The sequence below is a fragment of the Polypterus senegalus genome, chromosome 18 (genome assembly GCF_016835505.1).
Source record: "Polypterus senegalus isolate Bchr_013 chromosome 18, ASM1683550v1, whole genome shotgun sequence".
Taxonomy (NCBI): Eukaryota; Metazoa; Chordata; class Cladistia; order Polypteriformes; family Polypteridae; genus Polypterus; species Polypterus senegalus.
The window spans coordinates 73,356,263-73,375,521 of record NC_053171.1 but is presented as its reverse complement, the minus strand read 5'-3'; the positions used below and the strand labels follow the sequence as shown (position 1 = coordinate 73,375,521).

At 42.1% G+C, this 19,259-nt stretch overlaps 2 protein-coding genes across 4 annotated transcripts; one reads left to right on the top strand and one right to left on the bottom strand.

Annotated features, from left to right (window-relative positions):
* The first annotated feature begins 1,781 nt into the window (after positions 1-1,781).
* On the top strand, positions 1,782-6,856 carry tmem251 (transmembrane protein 251). 3 transcript variants are annotated; one of them, XM_039741547.1, is made up of 2 exons: positions 1,782-2,075; positions 4,975-6,856. In XM_039741547.1, exon 2 carries the CDS (start codon positions 4,990-4,992, stop codon positions 5,386-5,388), a length of 399 nt encoding a protein of 132 aa, XP_039597481.1. In that variant the 5' UTR covers positions 1,782-2,075; positions 4,975-4,989; the 3' UTR covers positions 5,389-6,856. The 3 variants fall into 3 exon arrangements, with proteins under 3 accessions (XP_039597481.1, XP_039597480.1, XP_039597482.1); XM_039741546.1 differs by having other exon boundaries at positions 1,784-2,000; XM_039741548.1 differs by lacking the exon at positions 1,782-2,075 and adding an exon at positions 2,101-2,203.
* Positions 6,857-8,700: 1,844 nt separating this feature from the next.
* si:dkeyp-55f12.3 (uncharacterized protein LOC568418 homolog) lies at positions 8,701-14,469 on the bottom strand. The gene is made up of 2 exons (XM_039741860.1): positions 14,201-14,469; positions 8,701-9,754 (listed from the first exon to the last, which is right to left on the bottom strand). Exons 1-2 carry the CDS (start codon positions 14,400-14,402, stop codon positions 9,627-9,629), a joined length of 330 nt encoding a protein of 109 aa, XP_039597794.1. The 5' UTR covers positions 14,403-14,469; the 3' UTR covers positions 8,701-9,626.
* Positions 14,470-19,259: the final 4,790 nt, after the last annotated feature.

Sequence of the window (19,259 nt, the reverse complement as noted above, 5' to 3'; positions counted from 1 at the left end):
AGATTTGTTCCTCGAGACAATTCTGTCTCAGAGGTCTACAGACAATTCCTTTGACTTCATGCTTGGTTTGTGCTCTGTGAACTGTGGGTCCTTCTATAGACAGGTGTGTACCTTTCCAAATCATGTCCAATCAACTGAATTTACCACAAGTGGACTCCAATGAAGCTGCAGAAACATCTCAAGGATGATCAGGGGAAACAGGATGCACCTGAGCTCAATTTTGAGCTTCATGGCAAAGGCTGTGAATACTTATGTGCATGTGCTTTCTCAATTTTTTTATTTTTAATAAATTTGCAAAAAGCTCAAGTAAACTTTTTTCATGTTGTCATTATGGGGTGTTGTGTGTAGAATTCTGAGGAAGAAAATGAATTTAATCCATTTTGGAATAAGGCTGTAACATAACAAAATGTGGAAAAAGTGATGCGCTTGGAATACTTTCCGGATGCACTGTATATTTAAGTAACCACATTGTGTGTGAGAGAGAGAGCGATTGAGAGAGGAATGAGTGAAATGTTTTCAGAAATTATTAAGCCAATTTGTATCATTTCACTGTTAAAAGAAAGACCAGACTTCCAGTTCCAGTCTTACCATTTTGACTTTCAGACATTGGTCAACTTTCGTCTCAATAATTAATAATAATAATAATAATACATTTTATTTAATAGGTGCCTTTCTTAGCACTCAAGGTCACCTTACAATAAAATTAAACAACATTAGTAAAATTATAACAAGAGAATGATAAATCAAAAAGCAATAATTAGCAAATAAACAAAGATAACTGGCAGTAACAGTGCAAAATTCACAATTGGTATGCCAGTTTGAAAAGAAGTTTTGAGGGCAGTTTTAAAATGTGTTGTTGAATCGAGCTGACGTATATAAGAGAGAAGAGAATTCCCAAGTTGAGCAGCACTACAAGAGACGCTTGAGCTCCCATAGCACTGAGTCTGACGTGTGGTACAGAAAGTCGAGCTGCAGATGAGGATCTGAGTGAGTGAGAGGAGTGTAAGTCTGTAGGAGATCAGTGAGGTTGTGGAGAGCTTTAAATGTTAAGAGCGGTATTTAGTATTGTATTCTGTAGTTAACAGGGAGCCAGTGAAGTTGAGAGAAAATCGGTGGGATATGTTCAGTGATTTAGAACAGCAGGTTATTATCCTGGCAGCAGAACTTTGAAGAAGTTGTAAGAGATGGATACGTTTTGGTGGGATGCCAGATAGAATAGCATTACAGTAATCTTTACGGGAGGTGACTCTGGCATTAACCAATACTTCAGTACTGTGTTGCGTAAGAACAGGATGAAGTCTAGAAATGTTTCGGAGATGGAAGAAGGCTGTCCGAGAAATGTTACTTATATGGTAGGAATTATTTATTAATAATTATTATTATTTAATAATTGGCATTATTAGTGTATAAATGTATATAAATAATTGCATTTAAACGATTCACCAAAATCTTTTGTATATGTAAACGATACTGTTTTAAACGTTATTGTTTTTTCATCAGAAAACCCGGTTTCCACGTCTACCTGTATTAGTTTAAAAATGACACTTTGCCACTCGCAATATGGCAGACGCACTGACGTATCGTGTCGAAAGGGCAATACAGTGACTGCGGCGTCTATCTATAGACTGTAGGTCTATGGTGCCACTCGCAATATGGCGGCGACGTTGACGTACGGTGCTGCTGGTCACGCGGCGTCTTGTAATTCTATGGCTATGGAAGACTCGGCCTTCTACGACGCCCCCTGTCGTTCGGCGAAAGCCACTCCCCTTTTCTTGCCTCACTTTGCCCGCCTCCTGAGAACAGCACTGCCGCGGCTCTGACGCGGTTGCGCTGACGGTGTCCTTAGCAGGAAGTTTCAGACGATCATATGATTAGCTGGTTTGACTCGTTGTGTGCCCGTGGCAGGCACGAGGTGGCAATGGTGGCGATTCGAAGAGACGGAAGCGCCAGGAAGAAAAGAAAAGCGCAGGGGAAATGAAGCGGCGTCGTGAAGAGGACAGGTGAGCGAAGACACGAGCGGACGGGAGAGGGAGCCGGCCACCCCGCCGAGGGCCTTTTATTATCCTGAAACGGCGGTGAGCGTTAAATACCTAATGAGAGATTGAAAAAGGGTAGCAGAATAGAAACAAGGAATGGCCCCAAGTGCTGTTACGATTTCGTTGTGATTTTGAAGAGCGTTGCCGTTCGCAGTGTGCAGAACTGAGTAAGTTGCAAACGAGGTGAGGGCCGCAAGGGTTTATTTTAATGGTGGAGTGGGCGGAACGATAAACAAACAAGACAAAAAAATGCTTTTCTGCACACGTTAGCGGCAAAGTGGCGGGATGTGACAGTGTGACCAAAGACTGCCTGTCCAGGATGGGCTCCTGCCTCGCGCTCGATGCTGCCCCGCAAGGACCCCTCCTCCGCATGCCTGAATTGATGTAGTCGGTTAGGAAATGGAGAGGAGAAAGAGTTGGGGACATTGGTTGAAATTACTTGGAGAATTAAAGCTGCTCTTCCAGGGATGTTAGTGCCACAAATGCATAAATATAGGTCAGTGCCAAAGCCAAGTCAAGGATCTCGGGCAGCCATCATGCCAGGAGCTATCATGCCCTCCTCTGGATGGAAAAGACCAGGGTGGGTCACAGAGGGCAAGCCTATTGTTTGGCCTCAACATTTAAAAGAAGTATTGAGTGCCCTGGAGGGAGTTTTGCATGTGCTTTGCATATCTTGTTTTTTAATTACCTGGAGCTGCTGCTTGGTTGTTATTGTTTTATAGCCTTGTTTACAGTTCTTTGTTATGTGTCCTTCCTGTGTGGAGTTGCATGTTCTCCCCATGTCTGAAAGGATTTTCCCCAACAGGCCAAAGATATGCAGGTTAGCTGGATTGGCAATGCTGAAATTGGTGTGTGCATGCATGCATGTGTTGTGTATATGCTGGCTGGGGATTGTTCCTGCCTTGTGCCTGATGTTTGCTGGGATGGGCTCTTGTAGCCCCATGACCCTGCTCAGGATAAAGGAGATTTTAAAAATGGCTGAATGTATGTTTAATGCTTTGGGCTCTGTGACAGACACTTTCTTAAGTCCCCTTGACCCTTAATTGGAGTATGTGGGTTTCAACGAATATTTCACCCAAAAATATTTTGTTATATGTTAAATTTACTCATGTAGTTTATCATGATGGCCAAGAAAAAAAAAATCTTGTTTTCATGCAGAACAGAGATAACAAACCTTTTTATACAATATAAGTCAATACTGACCAGTGTTGGACAATAGCAAAGAATATCAAAGACCTCCTTTAATAAAAAAAAAAAACTCATGTTACTGGTGTTGCATCATCCATTTATCTAGTCATCTGTACACAACCAGCAAACCGCATACTTTTTTTTTTTTTTGCTAAAATGAAGTAAAGTAAAATCTCAGGAAAATGAGAGTCCTCCATTAACTGGAAGTCCAGTCACAATGGATTGCACTTCTGAATTGAAGATTGGAGTCTGTAAGTTGATTTTTTTTCAGATTGAGGGTGAATTACATACTTGGGGATTTAGCAGAAATTAATGGGAAGCCTGGAAGCACTTCCTTAATCAAGGAAGTGTGGGAATCTGGAAGAAACTACCAAGATGTGGAGCTGAAGCAGAGATCTTGACAGCCTTTTAAGAACGATTTGGATGAGATGTTGGGACAGCTTAGTTATTAGCTAAACAAACGGGCGACAGTTGGACTGAGTGGTCGCCTCTTGTCTGTCAAATTTCATTTATAGTTTTGTTCTCTTGTTCAAAAAATAAGGCTGGGGGCGGGGGCAGTCCCTTTTGAGCAAACAACCTGTTTGTGCACTATTTTCATTTAACTGTTAATTTATCATGCTTATTTGCATGTTGTCAGCATACAACTGGATGGGTTGATGTGTGCGTTATGCAACACAATTTTTTTCCATGGATGATTTTCATGTATCCTCTCTGTGACACAGTAATGCTGAAGACTTTCCACCAAGGAATTATTCATCAGATGTGTCAAGAAATGCGACTGGGGTTCCTTTATACCATCAGCAATAAACTTGTATAGCACGTCACTGCAACTGGGACTGTCATTTCAGAAGTCTTCTTTCTTTTTAATTTCAATTCTTTATTGTTATGTGTACAAGTACCATGTACAATGAAATGCTTTTAGTCATTTTATGTTTATTTGAAAGGGTTATGTATGTTGTTTGTCATATTTATATATTGATCATCTCTTAAAAAAAAACAAATTTCCCCCTGTGAACACATGCAGTCCTAGCTATGCTGCTGTCCAGCATTGGTCACCATTAAGTCCCACAGAGATTCAATTTTTTTTCGTTGTCATCTTTCAAACTGCATGGTGTTAGTAACATGTAAAAATAATCATTTTTGTATGGAGTATTCTTTCAACAAATGTATGTACAGTTATGTTCAGGGTAGCATGGAAGCACAGCAGTGAGCTTTGCTGCCTCCCAGCTCGAGTTTGTATGTTCTCCTTATGTTCATGATGTATGCTGCATTTCCTTTAAGAATCCCAGGGATGTGCTGACTCTAAATCAGGGGTTTCCAAATCCAGTCCTGGAGGGTTACTGTGGCTGTAGGTTTTCATTCTAACCCATTTTCGTAGTTAGTGACCAGTTTTTGCTACTAATTAACTTTTAGAGTTGGAGACCCCTGCTCTAAACATTGTATCTATATAAGCGGCACAGCGAACTGGCACCCCATCACGGGTTTGTTCCTGCCTTGCCCATCATGCAGTTGACCCCAGCTTCACACTAAATAAAAATATGATTTGTCTTATATCTGGTTGTTGAAATCTGTAAAAGCATACAATTTCACAAGATGGTTTGGATAATTCATAATGTTACTGGTTTGAGGATGTCAGTTTTCATTCTTTTACTCAAGACCAAGTAAACGTAGTGCTGATGCTAACTTCACATCACCTCTTATTTGTATCGATGAAATTTGTTTTGATTTTAACATTCTTTGTGCCTTTCAGGAAGGAGTATGGAGAATGATGAACTTTCGTCAGCGTATGGGATGGATTGGCATGGGACTCTACTTACTGGTTAGCGTGGCAGCCTTTTATTACGTCTTTGAGATCAACCAGACCTACAACAGCCTGACACTGGAGCAAGTAGCACAGGTGCCAAGGGAGTCGCAGACGGGACTGACATCCTGGATGCAGAGCCTGAAGAGCCGCCTGCTGTCCTTCCCCTTTTGGATGTGGGCCCTTATTTTCTTGGTTCCTTACCTCCAAGTTTTTCTATTTCTGTACTCTTGCACTCGGGCAGAACCCAAAAACATTGGCTATTGTATTATCCCCATCTTTTTAGCAGTCATTTGCAATCGGCAGCAGACGTTTTCAAAGGCTTCAAATCAGATAAGCAGGTTGCAGCTGATTGACACTTAGACTTTTGTGGGTTTTTTTTTTTTATGAATTGCAAACTTGAAAAAGAATTTACACCTTCAGACATTTGCTAAAAAAATACTTTTTTTCCCTTGGAAATCACAGTGAAGTGACACCTTGCACTTTAGGTTGTACAATGTGGACATTTCTTGAATCAAGAAACTATTTTTACAGCTGATGTCTTAAGAGAGGACTTTGTAGAAGGGGGTTTGTGTCCCTCAGGGGTCCTCCAGCACACTCTGAGGGCATTGAGGGATGCGCCTCGATGTCCAGATACTCGTTAATATGTATGACTGACAATGTACTCTCATTCTGATGCTTTTTTTTTTAACAAGTTTTAATGTAAAGTTTGCCCTTTTGCAATATGTGTAGGTATTTTTAAAACCTCCACTCGTGAGGAAACCTGAGTTAGAATGATTAGTTCCCTCCATGCTGGGTTTTTCTTTCTGTTTTAATTCTGTTTTCAAACAGAAGACAGGTGTTTATCAGAAGAAAACAGTATCATGAGACAGAAGGGTGACCCTTCACTGGGATTAACATGCAGCAGCCCCAGTGTATTGTATTTATTAGTAATATTTAAGCATTCGCCTGCAGTTTAGCATGCACAAGTTCATCATAAGTCTGTAACTGATGTTTGGACTTTTGGCTTTGGTTTGCTTCAGAGTCATGTCAAAAAACTTGGTCGTTGATGTGTGCACTGTTACTGGTTCATCCTATCTGTGATTCAGTGTAACATATAGCCACTTTAGTTGGGGAATCATGTGGTGGTCTGTCTGTAACATAGAATTGAGAGCGGGAGACCGGGAGAAGGAGTTAAATGTTGACCACAGTTTCAGGGCTTTTTGATTTTCATGTCTGTGTTACGTGGTTGGAAGCATTAGCAGCAATTTTAGGGGCTGTTTGAACAACGTGGTTATGGCACTATACCGTCCTGAACATCATGAGACCTGATTTATTAATGGATATTGTTGTGAAAAGTCTTCATTTAGAATTATGTGTACTTTTTCATAAAAATGTGACCATTTTGAAATGGAAAGTACATTTACTAATCCCAGTAATGTCATTGTTAGTTTCTTAATGAGACCTCCATTGGCTCGTTTTCCTTTTTTCTTGCCACAGCCTATTGAGATGGGGAATGATTGGTCAAAGCTGCATTTCCTAATGGTAAGCCATATTAAAATGTGGTGTAAGGACAGGCTGCTCTTGCCGTGAGGGGGTACGCCAGATGCCAAAGATGTGTGTTCGTTTGCTGTATCCTTAAAATGTGTGGAACTTAATGGGAGCTCTAATGACTTGTAAAGAGGGGGGAATAAATCAATGCAATTTTGGTTTAACTATTGTTGGGTATTTTGTGCTTCTAAAATTCAAGGTACTTGGTTTCTGCTTTTTGTTTTCAATGAATTGCACTGTGATATAATAAAATTATGTTTGAACGTAATTTTGGTATTAAAATATCTAGACCGAGGACACAGTTACTTTGTCTCATTGATTGTGTTCAAGTACAAAACTGGCCCTTAATGACAATGTGTCCATTGCATGAGCTGTTCATCTAGTCTACTGCCATAGTGAGCCTCTACCCAACCATCCCTAGGTGCAAGCCTGGAGTCCACCTAGGACTGACTGCCAGTTCATCACCAGGCACACTTGTACTCTACAATGTGGCCAGATTGGAAACACCAGTAAACCTGATGTCCTCATCTTGTGATAGTTGGAAAAACATGCAAACTCCACTTTTACCATATTTGATTAACACTAAAATCCCTGAAGCTTACAATTTTCTTTTTGTTGTTGTCCCTGACCTCTGGCTGCAAGGCAGCCTTTGTCGATTTTCGTAAAGCGTTTGACTCAGTTGATCGAGCTGCCCTGTGGGACATCCTGAGGGTTCACGGGATCCCCTCGAGGTTGCTGGATATCATGAGCAGCCTGTACACTGGTACTATGAGTGCTGTGCAGAGTGGAGGCAGAACGTCTGTGTTTTTCCCAGTTGATTGTGGGGTTTGTCAGGGGTGTGTTCTTGCTCCATCTCTGTTCAATGCTTGTGTGGACTGGGTGTGGGGCAAGGTCATAGGGTCCAGCGGCTGTGGGGCATCTGTTGGTGAAGAAAGATTCACGGATCTTGACTTTGCTGATGATTCTGTGATCTTCACGGAGTCAATGGAGGCTCTGATTGGGTCACTCTAGAGACTGAGGGAGGAGTCTGAGTGCCTGGGCATGTGATAAAAACCAAGAGCCAGCCCTTTAATGACCTCTTGGGCACAGCCATCAGCAGAGTGTCTGCTTGCAGAGTGAGTGTCGACCTTGTCGAGGGGTTTACTTACCTTGGCAGTGAAGTCAGCAGACAGATTGGGAGAGCATGGCGGGTCATGAGGTTGCTGGAAAGGGGTGTGTGGTGGTCCTGATATCTATGCAAAAGGACAAAGGTCCTTTAGAGTCCTGGTGTTTCCTGTCTTGCTATATTGTTGCGAGACATGGACGCTGTCCAGTGACCGGAGATGAAGACTGCACTCCTTTGATATTGTGTCTCTCCGGAAAATCCTTGGGTACCGTTGGAGTGACTTTGTCAAATGAGCAGTTGCTCATAGAGTCAGTCCCGAATAAGGCACATTACCTGTGTTGTGAGGGAGCGTCAGTTATGGCACTACGGCCATGTGGCGTTTCCCCGAGGGTGACCCAGCTCATTAGATCCTTATTGTTGGGGACCCGAGTGGCTGGACCAGATCAAGGGGTTGCCCACATCACACCTGGCTGCGGCAGATAGAGAGTCATTTCTGGAGGGTGGGACTGAACCGCGTGTCTGCCTGGGGGGTTGCCAAACGGGATCCTAAATTGTTTCGTCGTGTGGTGGGTGCGGCAGCTTCCCAATTTGACTTGAATGACCTCTTCAAATTTTCCTGACTTAAGCCAAGAAGCTCTTGGCATCTTATCATTGTGCTAACAGCCCTCTTTTGTTCTGCAAATGTGTGGATTAGCAGAACGCAGCCTGCTAACCCCCACCACCCATTCACCCAGATGAAGGGATCACCCTGCTTCAATCCTCACAGCTGAAGTCTGTGTTGAAGTGTTTATCTGGCGATGCATTTGTAAGGAATTATACATGTAATGAAATACCTTGATCTGAAATCTATACGGTTCATGTGTGTTCGGTGTCTACAACAATCTGTGTAAATATAGAATGACAGAGGAAATGCGAGGCAAGAAATGCTGAACACACAGCTAAAACAGAAAATGTTTTCATATGTTATAGTAATAATGACAATTTTCATATGATGTGTGAAGACTGAAGCCCAAATATCCAAGAAACACTTTCACAAAAAGTTTAAGAAAACAAGTGTGATTTTATTGTAGAGTAAAACTGAAGAAAAAGAAAATGCGCAAATGACATGTTGCTGAAGCCCAACTATCAGTTGGTACAAAGTAAAAGATGGTTCGCATACGTGTTTGCGCGTTTAATTTTCTTCAGGCTGTCACAGTGGTAACACTACTTTGTCAGGGATCTGCACAAATGGCACAGTGGATCAGCTACCATTTAGCAACTATCAGGTAATAGGTTCAAATCCCGCATCATCTCTGCATTTAGTGCTTTGAGTAGTGAGCTGCTAATATGATTCATGTGATTAAAACATACATTTGATGCGAGTCTGTAAAATTCTGGGTACATTTATTAATCTTCATTAATTGTGAAGTTGTGTCTGCAGTCGGTTGTTTCTATCTTGTTCAATCCCATTTCCCAAATCGTTGTCCAACAACAAATGGCAACTCCTTACTGCTGATGGTGATTAAATAAAAACACTGGTGTATGGTGGGGCCGTGGTATTTCTGCACAGGAGCTCAAAGCTGTCCTTTTAACAATTTGGAGGGGTGCAAGGCAGGAAGGAGCAGCCCAAGATGGGACAACTAACAATGGCCTCATAAAAGAAACACCCGTAGTTTAGTAATGTTTTATGATAAAGCGGAGTGCTACATTGGCAGTATAATCTAATGGTTAAGCATTAAATGACAATGACGCCTGTATACGGGAACACTCCCAGTGTGTTTACTGTGTAAGCTAAATAAGATGAGGTGAAATTGTTGGTCCGGGTGTCAAGTCAGTTAACAGGACCGACCAGATTTGGGAAAAAAAGATTACCTTTGACAAAAAAAGTTTAATCTGCTAAACCGAAAAATTTCAACATAAATGGCATCTTTCAAAAGATATAAAATGTCCAACCTATATCGCTTGAAGTAGACTACAGAAGAAGATGTTAGGTGCAGCTCTTGGGATTCAAAGGTGGGTTTTGCCGTTTCCGTTTAGGAGGTGGAGGCGTGGAGTGAGACTTTTTGATTTTCACATCACCATCTTCCTCATCGCTGTCATCTTCCTCTTCTTCATCTGTCAAAGAAGGATTTTAAAGACAAGAAGGGTTCAGTTCCTTGTTTAGGATTTGTCTGTTTTTCCACATAGCTCCTCAGCCCATACAAGTTTACAATTTCAAAGACTGGCAGACGGGCCATGTGTTACAGTGTTGATTTGTAAAGTGGGACACCAGGTGATGTCTACCTGTGTCCATTTATAAAGCACTCTGTATAGGCAGTGACTATAGCAAAACTGGAGGGTACAGAAAACGGTGGCACTGGCTGTCCTCTTGAACCATTAAATAAATGACCACTTGCAACACGAGAACCCTTAAATGATGAAGCACCGAACCTGTGCTACATGCTTGAGAATTTGCGCACTTTTCAGATGTGAAAGCAGTGATGTGTACATGGTAACCTGAGAGGTGAACTAGGTGGGCAAAAACTCCTTTACCGACCATAGGGTGATGGCTCCATCCTATTCACTTGGCTCACTGCAACCTGCCAGAGGACTACCAGGCTAATTGCTGCTTGTTCTGTGAAAAAGCAGAGCCAATATGAAAACCAAAAGCGCCTTGTGTTGGCTTTCAAGTGGTAGTACTCATATGATACCTGTTCAGTTTTTGCTACTCTTCAGCTCATTTCTCCTGCTGTAGGAAGTTAGGCCACTGTTTGTATATATCTTTATATACCATATCAATTTACGTATAAGTCAGGTCTTGAAACCCGAAAAAATGATCATAAAAATCAAACTCTGATTTATACGCCCGTTCAAAAATGCGACACTTTTTTTTTTTTTACATCTTCTTGCCTCCTCCGATCTCGCACCAGTTTCTCAGATGCATCGAATTTTGTTGCAGCAGCGCAGTTACCAATTTCTTTCGCTACTTCAACAACGTTTAATTTAAAACCAACTTCATATTTTCTTCCGATCGAACGCTCCATCATAGATAAGAGATGCTCTTACGATAAATGTGTATGAGGGTGTGAGATACAAAAAACACAAATCAGAGCTAACGTTGCTTCAGAGTAGTTCAAGTATTACAGTGTGGTCACGTAGGCATAATAGACAGAGAGGGAGGTTAGGAGCACACACTGATACACCGCATTGCCGCACCCACATAGAAAAAAAGGCAGCGTGAGTTTTCCACATTTGACTTATATGACTGACATAATAAAATATCAGAAATTATACTGTAAAATCAAGTTCAACTTATCCGCAAGTATATACGGTACTCTGAAAACTGTCATGGAAGGCCACAACAGTGCAGCTTAAAGGAATACTCCACCCAAAAAATGATATTTTTTTACACATTACTCATGTAGTTTAAAGTGGTGGCTGCAAAAAATTTTTATGTCATGTTATCATGTAGAACAAGATAAAAAAAAAAAGTTTGATATGATAGAACCAAATTGCAACCCATGCTGTACAACGGCAAAGGATGCTAAAAACGTTCTTGGGGAAAAAGAAAATAAATCTCACATTAGTTGTGTCACATAATCCACATATCAGTTACCCAGTGGTATGCGTTTTTGATAAAATGCTGTTAGCTACTTCCAGAAAAATCAGCAGACATCATATACAGGAAACTAAGGTCTTATGGCAGTCTCTTTTCAAATTGAATACAGGTCTGCTGACTAAATCACGAAGGGGAGAGGGTGGTCTTCAATTTAGAAAGTCCACAAAGTATGCTGGAAGTATCTACGTATCAATGTTTTAGCAAAAAAAAAAAATTAAACGTGCATTTTGAGCATGCGACTGGATAACAGACATGTGAATTGTGCGACATGAGTAATGTGAGATTTTTTTTCCCCTTTTTCCCCCGTGGGCATTTTTCGCATCCATGGCCACCATTGTCTTCTGTGATGTCAAACTTTTTTCTTTCATTCCTCCATGAAAATACTGTATGTGATTTTTGTTTTTGGCCAACACTACAAACTGCACAGGGTAAATAACATATAATAAACATTTTGGGTGGTATATACCTTTAAAAATGCAAATCATTGCCATCTTTTGGGATGCCAATAATGTTGAGACCACCGTCTATTAAAGATCATCTTTGTTTTGTCAGTTTACTGCCTTGATAAAGGACAAAAACAGAAAACACTCCCTTGCACCGATTACTTTCTATGTAACCAAGTAAGATCTTTCAAGATTGGTTTTATTTGTAGACTTTGCATTTAAGCAGGAGTCCGATGACTTTGTGGGGCTCCAAGCGAGTATTTGCTGCATTTGTGAAGCTGTTTTGAAACCATCTACAGCCATTTAACGACAAATTCTGGTAAGTTTAAAGGATGCTTTCTAGTACTGCACAAGAAAGATTTTGAAAAAATTTAATTCTGCATACATTTCACATTAAGTTCTATTTGAAAAAAGGATAAAAGGCATAAGAAATTAATTGTCAGCATCACTCCCAGTATGACAGACATCTGGAAAGGCCGCACAGGAACATGGCGCTCAAGAGAATAGTGATGTGTAAAGAACAAACAAGCTAGCTCTTTTGTATTTGTCTTGGTGTCTGAATGAACGAATGTACTGTTACAATGACATTAAAAAAAATGGCTCTGTTCGAGGCATGCTATATTTTATATTGCATTCTGCGACAGTCTGAAACTATCACCTTAACTTCACTTAAATGGCTGCCGTCTTCGAGAAATAGTCTATTGGTAAACTGTTTCAGCAAAATGGTTGTGATGGCAACTAACCAATGACTGACTTGGTAGATGACACCAAGCACCTCCCAATAATCGGCTCACCACTCTGATTGAGTGACTACGACCATCTCAGTACACTGACTGACTGAACCAATATGCACCCTACTGATCTGGAGAACCACTGCAAGTTTGTTCAAAAACTGCAGACAAGAGACTTGCAGTACAGTACACTGAACAAGTTCACCAAAAGAATCAGTTTGTGTGCTGAATGGAGGAACGAACTACAGACAAGAGACTTGCTGTACACTGAATCTTGGTTCAGTTCACTGATGATATATGTATGGGAGATGGCATCAGAAAGGAAAATGGCAAAGAAAAGAAGGAAATTGCAGGAGATTAAAACTGAAAACTGTTTTATTTAGTCATATTTCAATGTTATCACAGTTTTGTCATGATGTGTGCACTATTCTAAGGTTCCATTTGTAGAATAGTTTTTTTCTAGTATGTAAGAGTTGTACAGGATATGGACGAGGGAATTGTGACTGTGGTGAGGTCTGTGGTAGGAGTGACGGGTGTATTCAAGGTGCAGGTGGGGTTACATCCGGGATCGGCTCTGAGCCCTTTCTTATTTGCAATGGTGATGGGCAGGTTGACAGACGAGATTAGACAGGAGTCCCCATGGACTATGATGTTTGCTGATGACATTGCGATCTGTAGCGATAGTAGGGAGCAGGTTGAGGAGACCCTGGAGATGTGGAGATATGCTCTAGAGAGGAGAGGAATGAAGGTCAGTAGGAACAAGGCAGAATACATGTGTGTGAATGAGAGGGAGGTCAGTGGAATGGTGAGGATGCAGGGAGTAGAGTTGGCGAAGGTGGATGAGTTTAAATACTTGGGATCAACAGTACAGAGTAATGGGGATTGTGGAAGAGAGGTGAAGAAGAGAGTGCAGGCAGGGTGGAATGGGTGGAGAAGAGTGTCAGGAGTAATTTGTGACAGACGGGTATCAGCAAGAGTGAAAGGGAAGGTCTACAGGATGGTAGTGAGACCAGCTATGTTATATGGACTGGAGACGGTGGCACTGACCAGAAAGCAGGAGACAGAGCTGGAGGTGGCAGAGTTAAAGATGCTAAGATTTGCACTGGGTGTGATGAGGATGGATAGGATTAGAAATGAGGACATTAGAGGGTCAGCTCAAGCTGGACAGTTGGGAGACAAAGTCAGAGAGGCAAGATTGCGCTGGTTTGGACATGTGCAGAGGAGAGATGCTGGGTATACTGTGAAAAGGATTTTAAGGATATAGCTGCCAGGCAAGAGGAAAAGAGGAAGACCTAAGAGAAGGTTTATGGATGTGGTGGGAGAGGACATGCAAATGATGGGTGTAACAGAGCAAGATGCAGAGGACAGAAAGAGATGGAAGAAAATGATCCGCTTTGGCAACCCCTAATGGGAGCAGCCGAAAGAAGAAGAAGATTATTGAAATTGTATTTATTGTCAAAATTCTATAAAATGACTATTAATCTTGTTGCTTGCTTTTTATATCGTTTGGTGGTTAAAGTTGTTACGCTGTTATGATACTATTCTAGACTTTAAACTAGAATACAGCTTGTTGTTTTTGAAGTGAACGAATCAGTGATTCAAAGCATTTTGGTGAACTAAAAAGAACGATTTGCACTTCACTGCAAAAGAAGCACTTCCGTCCGGCACTTAGTTTTAATACGCATGCGCGCCCAAAGTCGGTTAGTGACACGCCCCTATTCTCCAACCACGAGTCTACGTTACGCCCACTTTAGGCTCGTGGCCCTTTGGCTTCCCCGTGCGCGCTTACCGTCCGACTGCGGTGTGCTTGTTGTCTGTAAAGCGCCACTCTTCTCGTGCTCCACCAGCTCGTTGAGCACTACGGCAACCTGCTCCCTCAGCTGTCGGACACCGTGAAGGAGAGCCGGTAGGGTGCTAGAAACCGCTAACGTGACTGCTCTCGTCTCTCCGTCACGGTGCTTCAGCTCTCCGCGCAACTCTTGGCTGGCCATGTCTGCCGCGGTGACCTCTGACCGGCCCCGCCTTTCAGACGAAGCCGTCCTCGGGAAATGAAGGCGTAGGATTAGATCGTGCGAGAGACGCTACAGTTCTGTTATAACGAGGTGTATTGTTATGATGGCTTCGAAGGATCCAGATAGAAATTTAGCACTTAATTTATTTTTTTTTAAATAGCCATGTCTTTTGGAGAAAAAACAGAAGGCAACGTTTAGAGAAGAGCCGCGTCCTCGCGGTGCTACTGCCACCTGCTGGACCGATCAGGGCGGTTGTCGTCTGGCGCAAAATAAGGCTACAATTTTCATCTTTGTAATTCTTTTTTTTTCACATAAACTATTTACTGACAATTGTATACGTGCACAAATACATATACAGAAAGGATAATTAAATGGCAATTACCAAAAAAAAATTGAATATAGAAAACCTGTATATAACAAAATGCATAATTACTATTTCAACAATGATTTTATCTAAGGCACATGTTTTTAGAAGTCTCATTGTTTATGGATCTTGACATTCTTTTTATAGATATGAGGGTCTTTTCATCATAAAAAAAACAATCTAAAGTTAGGTTTTAAGTTAGTTTTAGATACTTTATTTATCCCCAAGGGGAGTTCAAGTAAAAGAGAGAAAATATACATTTATAACAAACCATCAGACTGATGTGAACATCTGACTTGGATACTGGAGATCTGCTGCTCAGTAGGCCTGAGGCGGCAGTAAGATGATCAGAACTGTCCAGATGTTCAACAGTGTGGCCTGTGGGGGATTGTGGGGGGTGTCACCAAACCCCAGACACAGCTACACACAAACAGTCCTGGGTTCATATATACAGTATGTAAATATACATATATATACCTCCACTCTAGCCAGGAGAGTATTGTCCTTCTCCTCTCCCAAGTCTGACTCCCTGAGCAAAATAGAGAGCTTCCTTTTATACCCACTCTGGTTGTTCCAGGAAGCGCATCCAGGTCAGGTTTAAAAATAGAGCATTCATCTGCCACTAGCAGCCCCATTGGAACTCAACAGAGCAGCCTTATGGGGCCACAACTCCATGCTTCCCTGCGGGTGTCCATAAAGAGACTTGCCTACAAGGGATGCTGCCACTATGCACACATGGCCACCCATTGTCCCACATTTCTGGCCTTCTGACCTGGACGGGGACCACTAAACACAGTTGGGATCCTTCTCCACCCGGGCTGTCCATCCATTATACTGGCCCTCCATCCTGGTAATTGATTCCCTTCCGTTGCTGCAGGGATGTCAGTTCCAGTACACCCCCCCCCCACCCTTCCTTACAGTTTGTTATACTGTCCTCCTGGTCAGGTAAGGAAATGGATCCATCCATCACACATACAATAACATGATGTATGAATAAATAAGTGTAGCAGAAGAATGGTCTAACATACTATACATAGTGCCAAACCGATCTGTAAAATATAGAGACTGTAATAGACAATAGTGGGAAAAAAGTGCAGATGGAAGTACAGATTGTATATTGAGGGACAGATCCATGTTCAAAAGTAGGGGAATCGAGCAGGTCACTATTTAAATAACAAACATAAATGATACAAATAAAAAAATACACAGCTTCTGCCAATAACAGCACCATGGCTGCTCAGTAAAGTGTGTCTCTGCAGCCTTCTCGCTTTCTACCTTATCTGCAGTTCGGTCCAAAACAAATGTGCACTTCCGTTGGGGGGCTTTTTTTATATCCCTCATGCCTTGCTTGGACAGGGCTCAGGAGATCATGGGGTGTGGTCAGGCCTGTTCTGACTGCGATCCTTCGGAACTGTGCAAGAATAGACAATGTGGTCTGCGACAGCGCCCCTCTTTTCCCATAGTGATATAGATCATCAGAGCCATGAAGGTGCCTCCTATGCTCACTTATGTGACAAGATATGTATAGCACATTTGGGCATAAACCAGCAGGTGGGTAAAGTACAGGGCAGCCTGTTGAGGTCTGTCAACACCATCTGCTTCCTCCCAAATCTTGTTCCTGAGGAGGCTGAAAAGATTTGGGGTGGCAACCAAAACACTAGTGAACTTCTACTGCTGCACTATTAGAAGTATCATGACCAGATGCATCACAATGTGGTTTGGTAATCTGATTCACTAGGATTGTAAAATCCTCCAAAGGCTGACCTTCCACTGCTTTGTACCATCTTCTTCACTGGCTATATGAGGAGGACTGAATCCATCATCTCTTATGAAAGCCATCCAGCTCATCCTCAATTTTCATTTCTGCCTCCTAGAAAGCAATACTGGAGTCTCACCACATACTCTGCATGCTTCAGGAACAGCTTCAACCCCAAAGCCACATTTTCGCTGAACTGTCAGGCCAGTCTCCATCAGTGTGGAGTTAGCACGTTCTCCCCAAATCTCTGTGTTTTTATCCGGGTACTCCAATCTTTCTAACATCCCTAAATATGTGCTGCTGTGTGAGTGGGCATTCTGTGCAGTGTGCGTTCCAGCTCTGAATTTGATTAACTATGTTTGAAATGGTTATTTGTTTCTTTCTGTGTACAGTTGGACAATCTATTAATTCTAAAATGCAGTTAACATTACTTTGTTAAATGGTGAATCCATCTATTTACTGAACCTGCTTGCCCACTTATAGTCCACAGTGGGCTAAAGTCTATCCTGGCATCATCAACACAAGGCACATGAGTGGTACCAATTTACAGTTACTGGTTAAGCCATTTGATCCTCCAAAGTCTGCCCCAGACTGGATGGTTTTAAGTTTCCTTCATCTGTCCAAGCAGTTCAGTCTGGTCAATGCGTCTCCCATTGCTTTCTAGTTTTCTGAGGTCCTGAACTGCTCACTGTACTCCAGTTGTGCTTTACTCCAAATGTAAATGTCGAAATACTTTTTCCAGTGTTTTTCTGGTTCTCCCCATTTTGTCTTTTTGAGTTTGATTGGCTTTCTGTATCATCTGAGAGTCTTTGTGTCCTCTGCATTGGCCCTTGTTGAAGTACACGCTATATAGACAGTGGCTGTCATGAATGTCCTTGCAGAACTTCTGTCTGAATGTGTGCTCAGTTGGGATCTATTTGGAATCCTTTCTGATGCCTGCTAATTTGGTTTTGCCCAAATTTATAATGTGGCAATGCTGATATTTCTATTGTTAACAAAAATGAGAATCCAAGGGGCACCAGTCTGATTTGGCCAATATCATGAATTACTCAAAAATCCCAAGTTAACAGCATGATAAGCCAAAGGAGAGACCTATCATATTCCACCCCATACCCCACGGTCCTTAAATTTCAGATAATTCATTAGATTGACAGCACTGTGGTGCACTGCATGGAAGTTTGACACAGATTCAGCAGCCTGCGTACAGATGTTGATGTTGTGGAATATGCACATTCTCTCTGTATCCCCTTGGAAATTCATCCCAAGACCCTAATAGAACTTGATGATTTCAAATTATCCTCTGTGCATGGAGTGCCTGAGTGGACCCTGTAGTGTACTGGTTTTCAATCTAGGCCTAATTCCTGCCTTGTACCCAGGTGCTGCTGGGTTAGGTTCCAGGACCCCATAACCATGAATTGGATTACATGTGTGTGAGAAGGTTATGCATGGTCAGTACATGTATGGGATGGCTAGAACTGTCACATTGTGTGATTCAGAGTGCCTACTTAACCTTACAGGATGGGCTGGTAAATATAGCAACTCAATGCTAACATTGTGGTGCCAACATCTAGCTGCCTGATGTAACGGACCCTTTACTGAAGAAGAATACAGCTGATTGGAATATCTGATTCATGCCATGTCCCAAACCTGCCCTTGCAAAGCTGTGTGAGCCATTGCCCTGTGTCCTTAACTAACTTATTTAACAAGAAATACGTGGAGTGTCACAATATGCCAACTGTAACTTCACATGTCCTTGGTGTTTTGGCACTGTTGCTCTCCAGTCCTAGGTTCAAGTTGGTGTTTTAACGGGCATGTTATTTTGTCAGTGTCCCTAGGCACTTTGGTTTTCTCCCATACCCTATGGCATGTGTGCATCTCATTGACTGACCACTGATTTGTGTGTGATGATACCCTGACCTTCAGACCTGCTTTATGCCCATTGGCATGAGCTGGCTTGGAAAGTCCATGAATGAAGGGGTGCCATTTAATATTTACGCTTGTATCTTCTGTTTCAGTCATGCAAGCATAATAAAGGACATGTTCACTTCATGACAGAAAAAGAGAACTCAAAAGAAGCCATGTCATTTGTAAATTCCCATCGACAGCTTATAGGCAGAATGGAGTTACTGTCAAGTTGGGGTGTTTCAGTGAACTCGCAGGGGCTAAACATCATGTGATCGACCTGAGACAGAAAAAGGCTGGCAACATCCAATCGGCATTCCCAGGAGGTGGTGGCTGTGTTTGGTCAAGTGTTGACAATAGTGGCCCAAACAAGAAGGAAGGGCCTGGCAATGTCCACCCACGTGAGGGTTTCAGACTGCCTTCTCATCTGGATTTTTTCCATTAGCCAAAGACAAAAGGAAATGCAAGAAAAATGATGACAGGCTGGATTGTATATAGGGGATGCAGGTTTAGTGCACTGGACTAGCATCCTGCCCAAGGTTTGTTAACACCTATGGACCCTGATGTTCTGGCCAATTGGGCAATTTAAGAACGTTTTGTTCCTGACAGTGCCCTTCAAGTGTTTGAAGTGGACTGGAACTTGCCTCTTCTAGTTTCAGCCTAGAGTACTGGCAACCTTTTCTTAGTGTGTACCTGTCCTTGGCCCGGTTATACAATTAAATGTTAGTATATTGTGGTGCTTGAAGTTTCACAGAGGACCTGCCCAGAGTACAGGCACCATTACTTACTTTACACTCAAAGTTTCATGGCCACC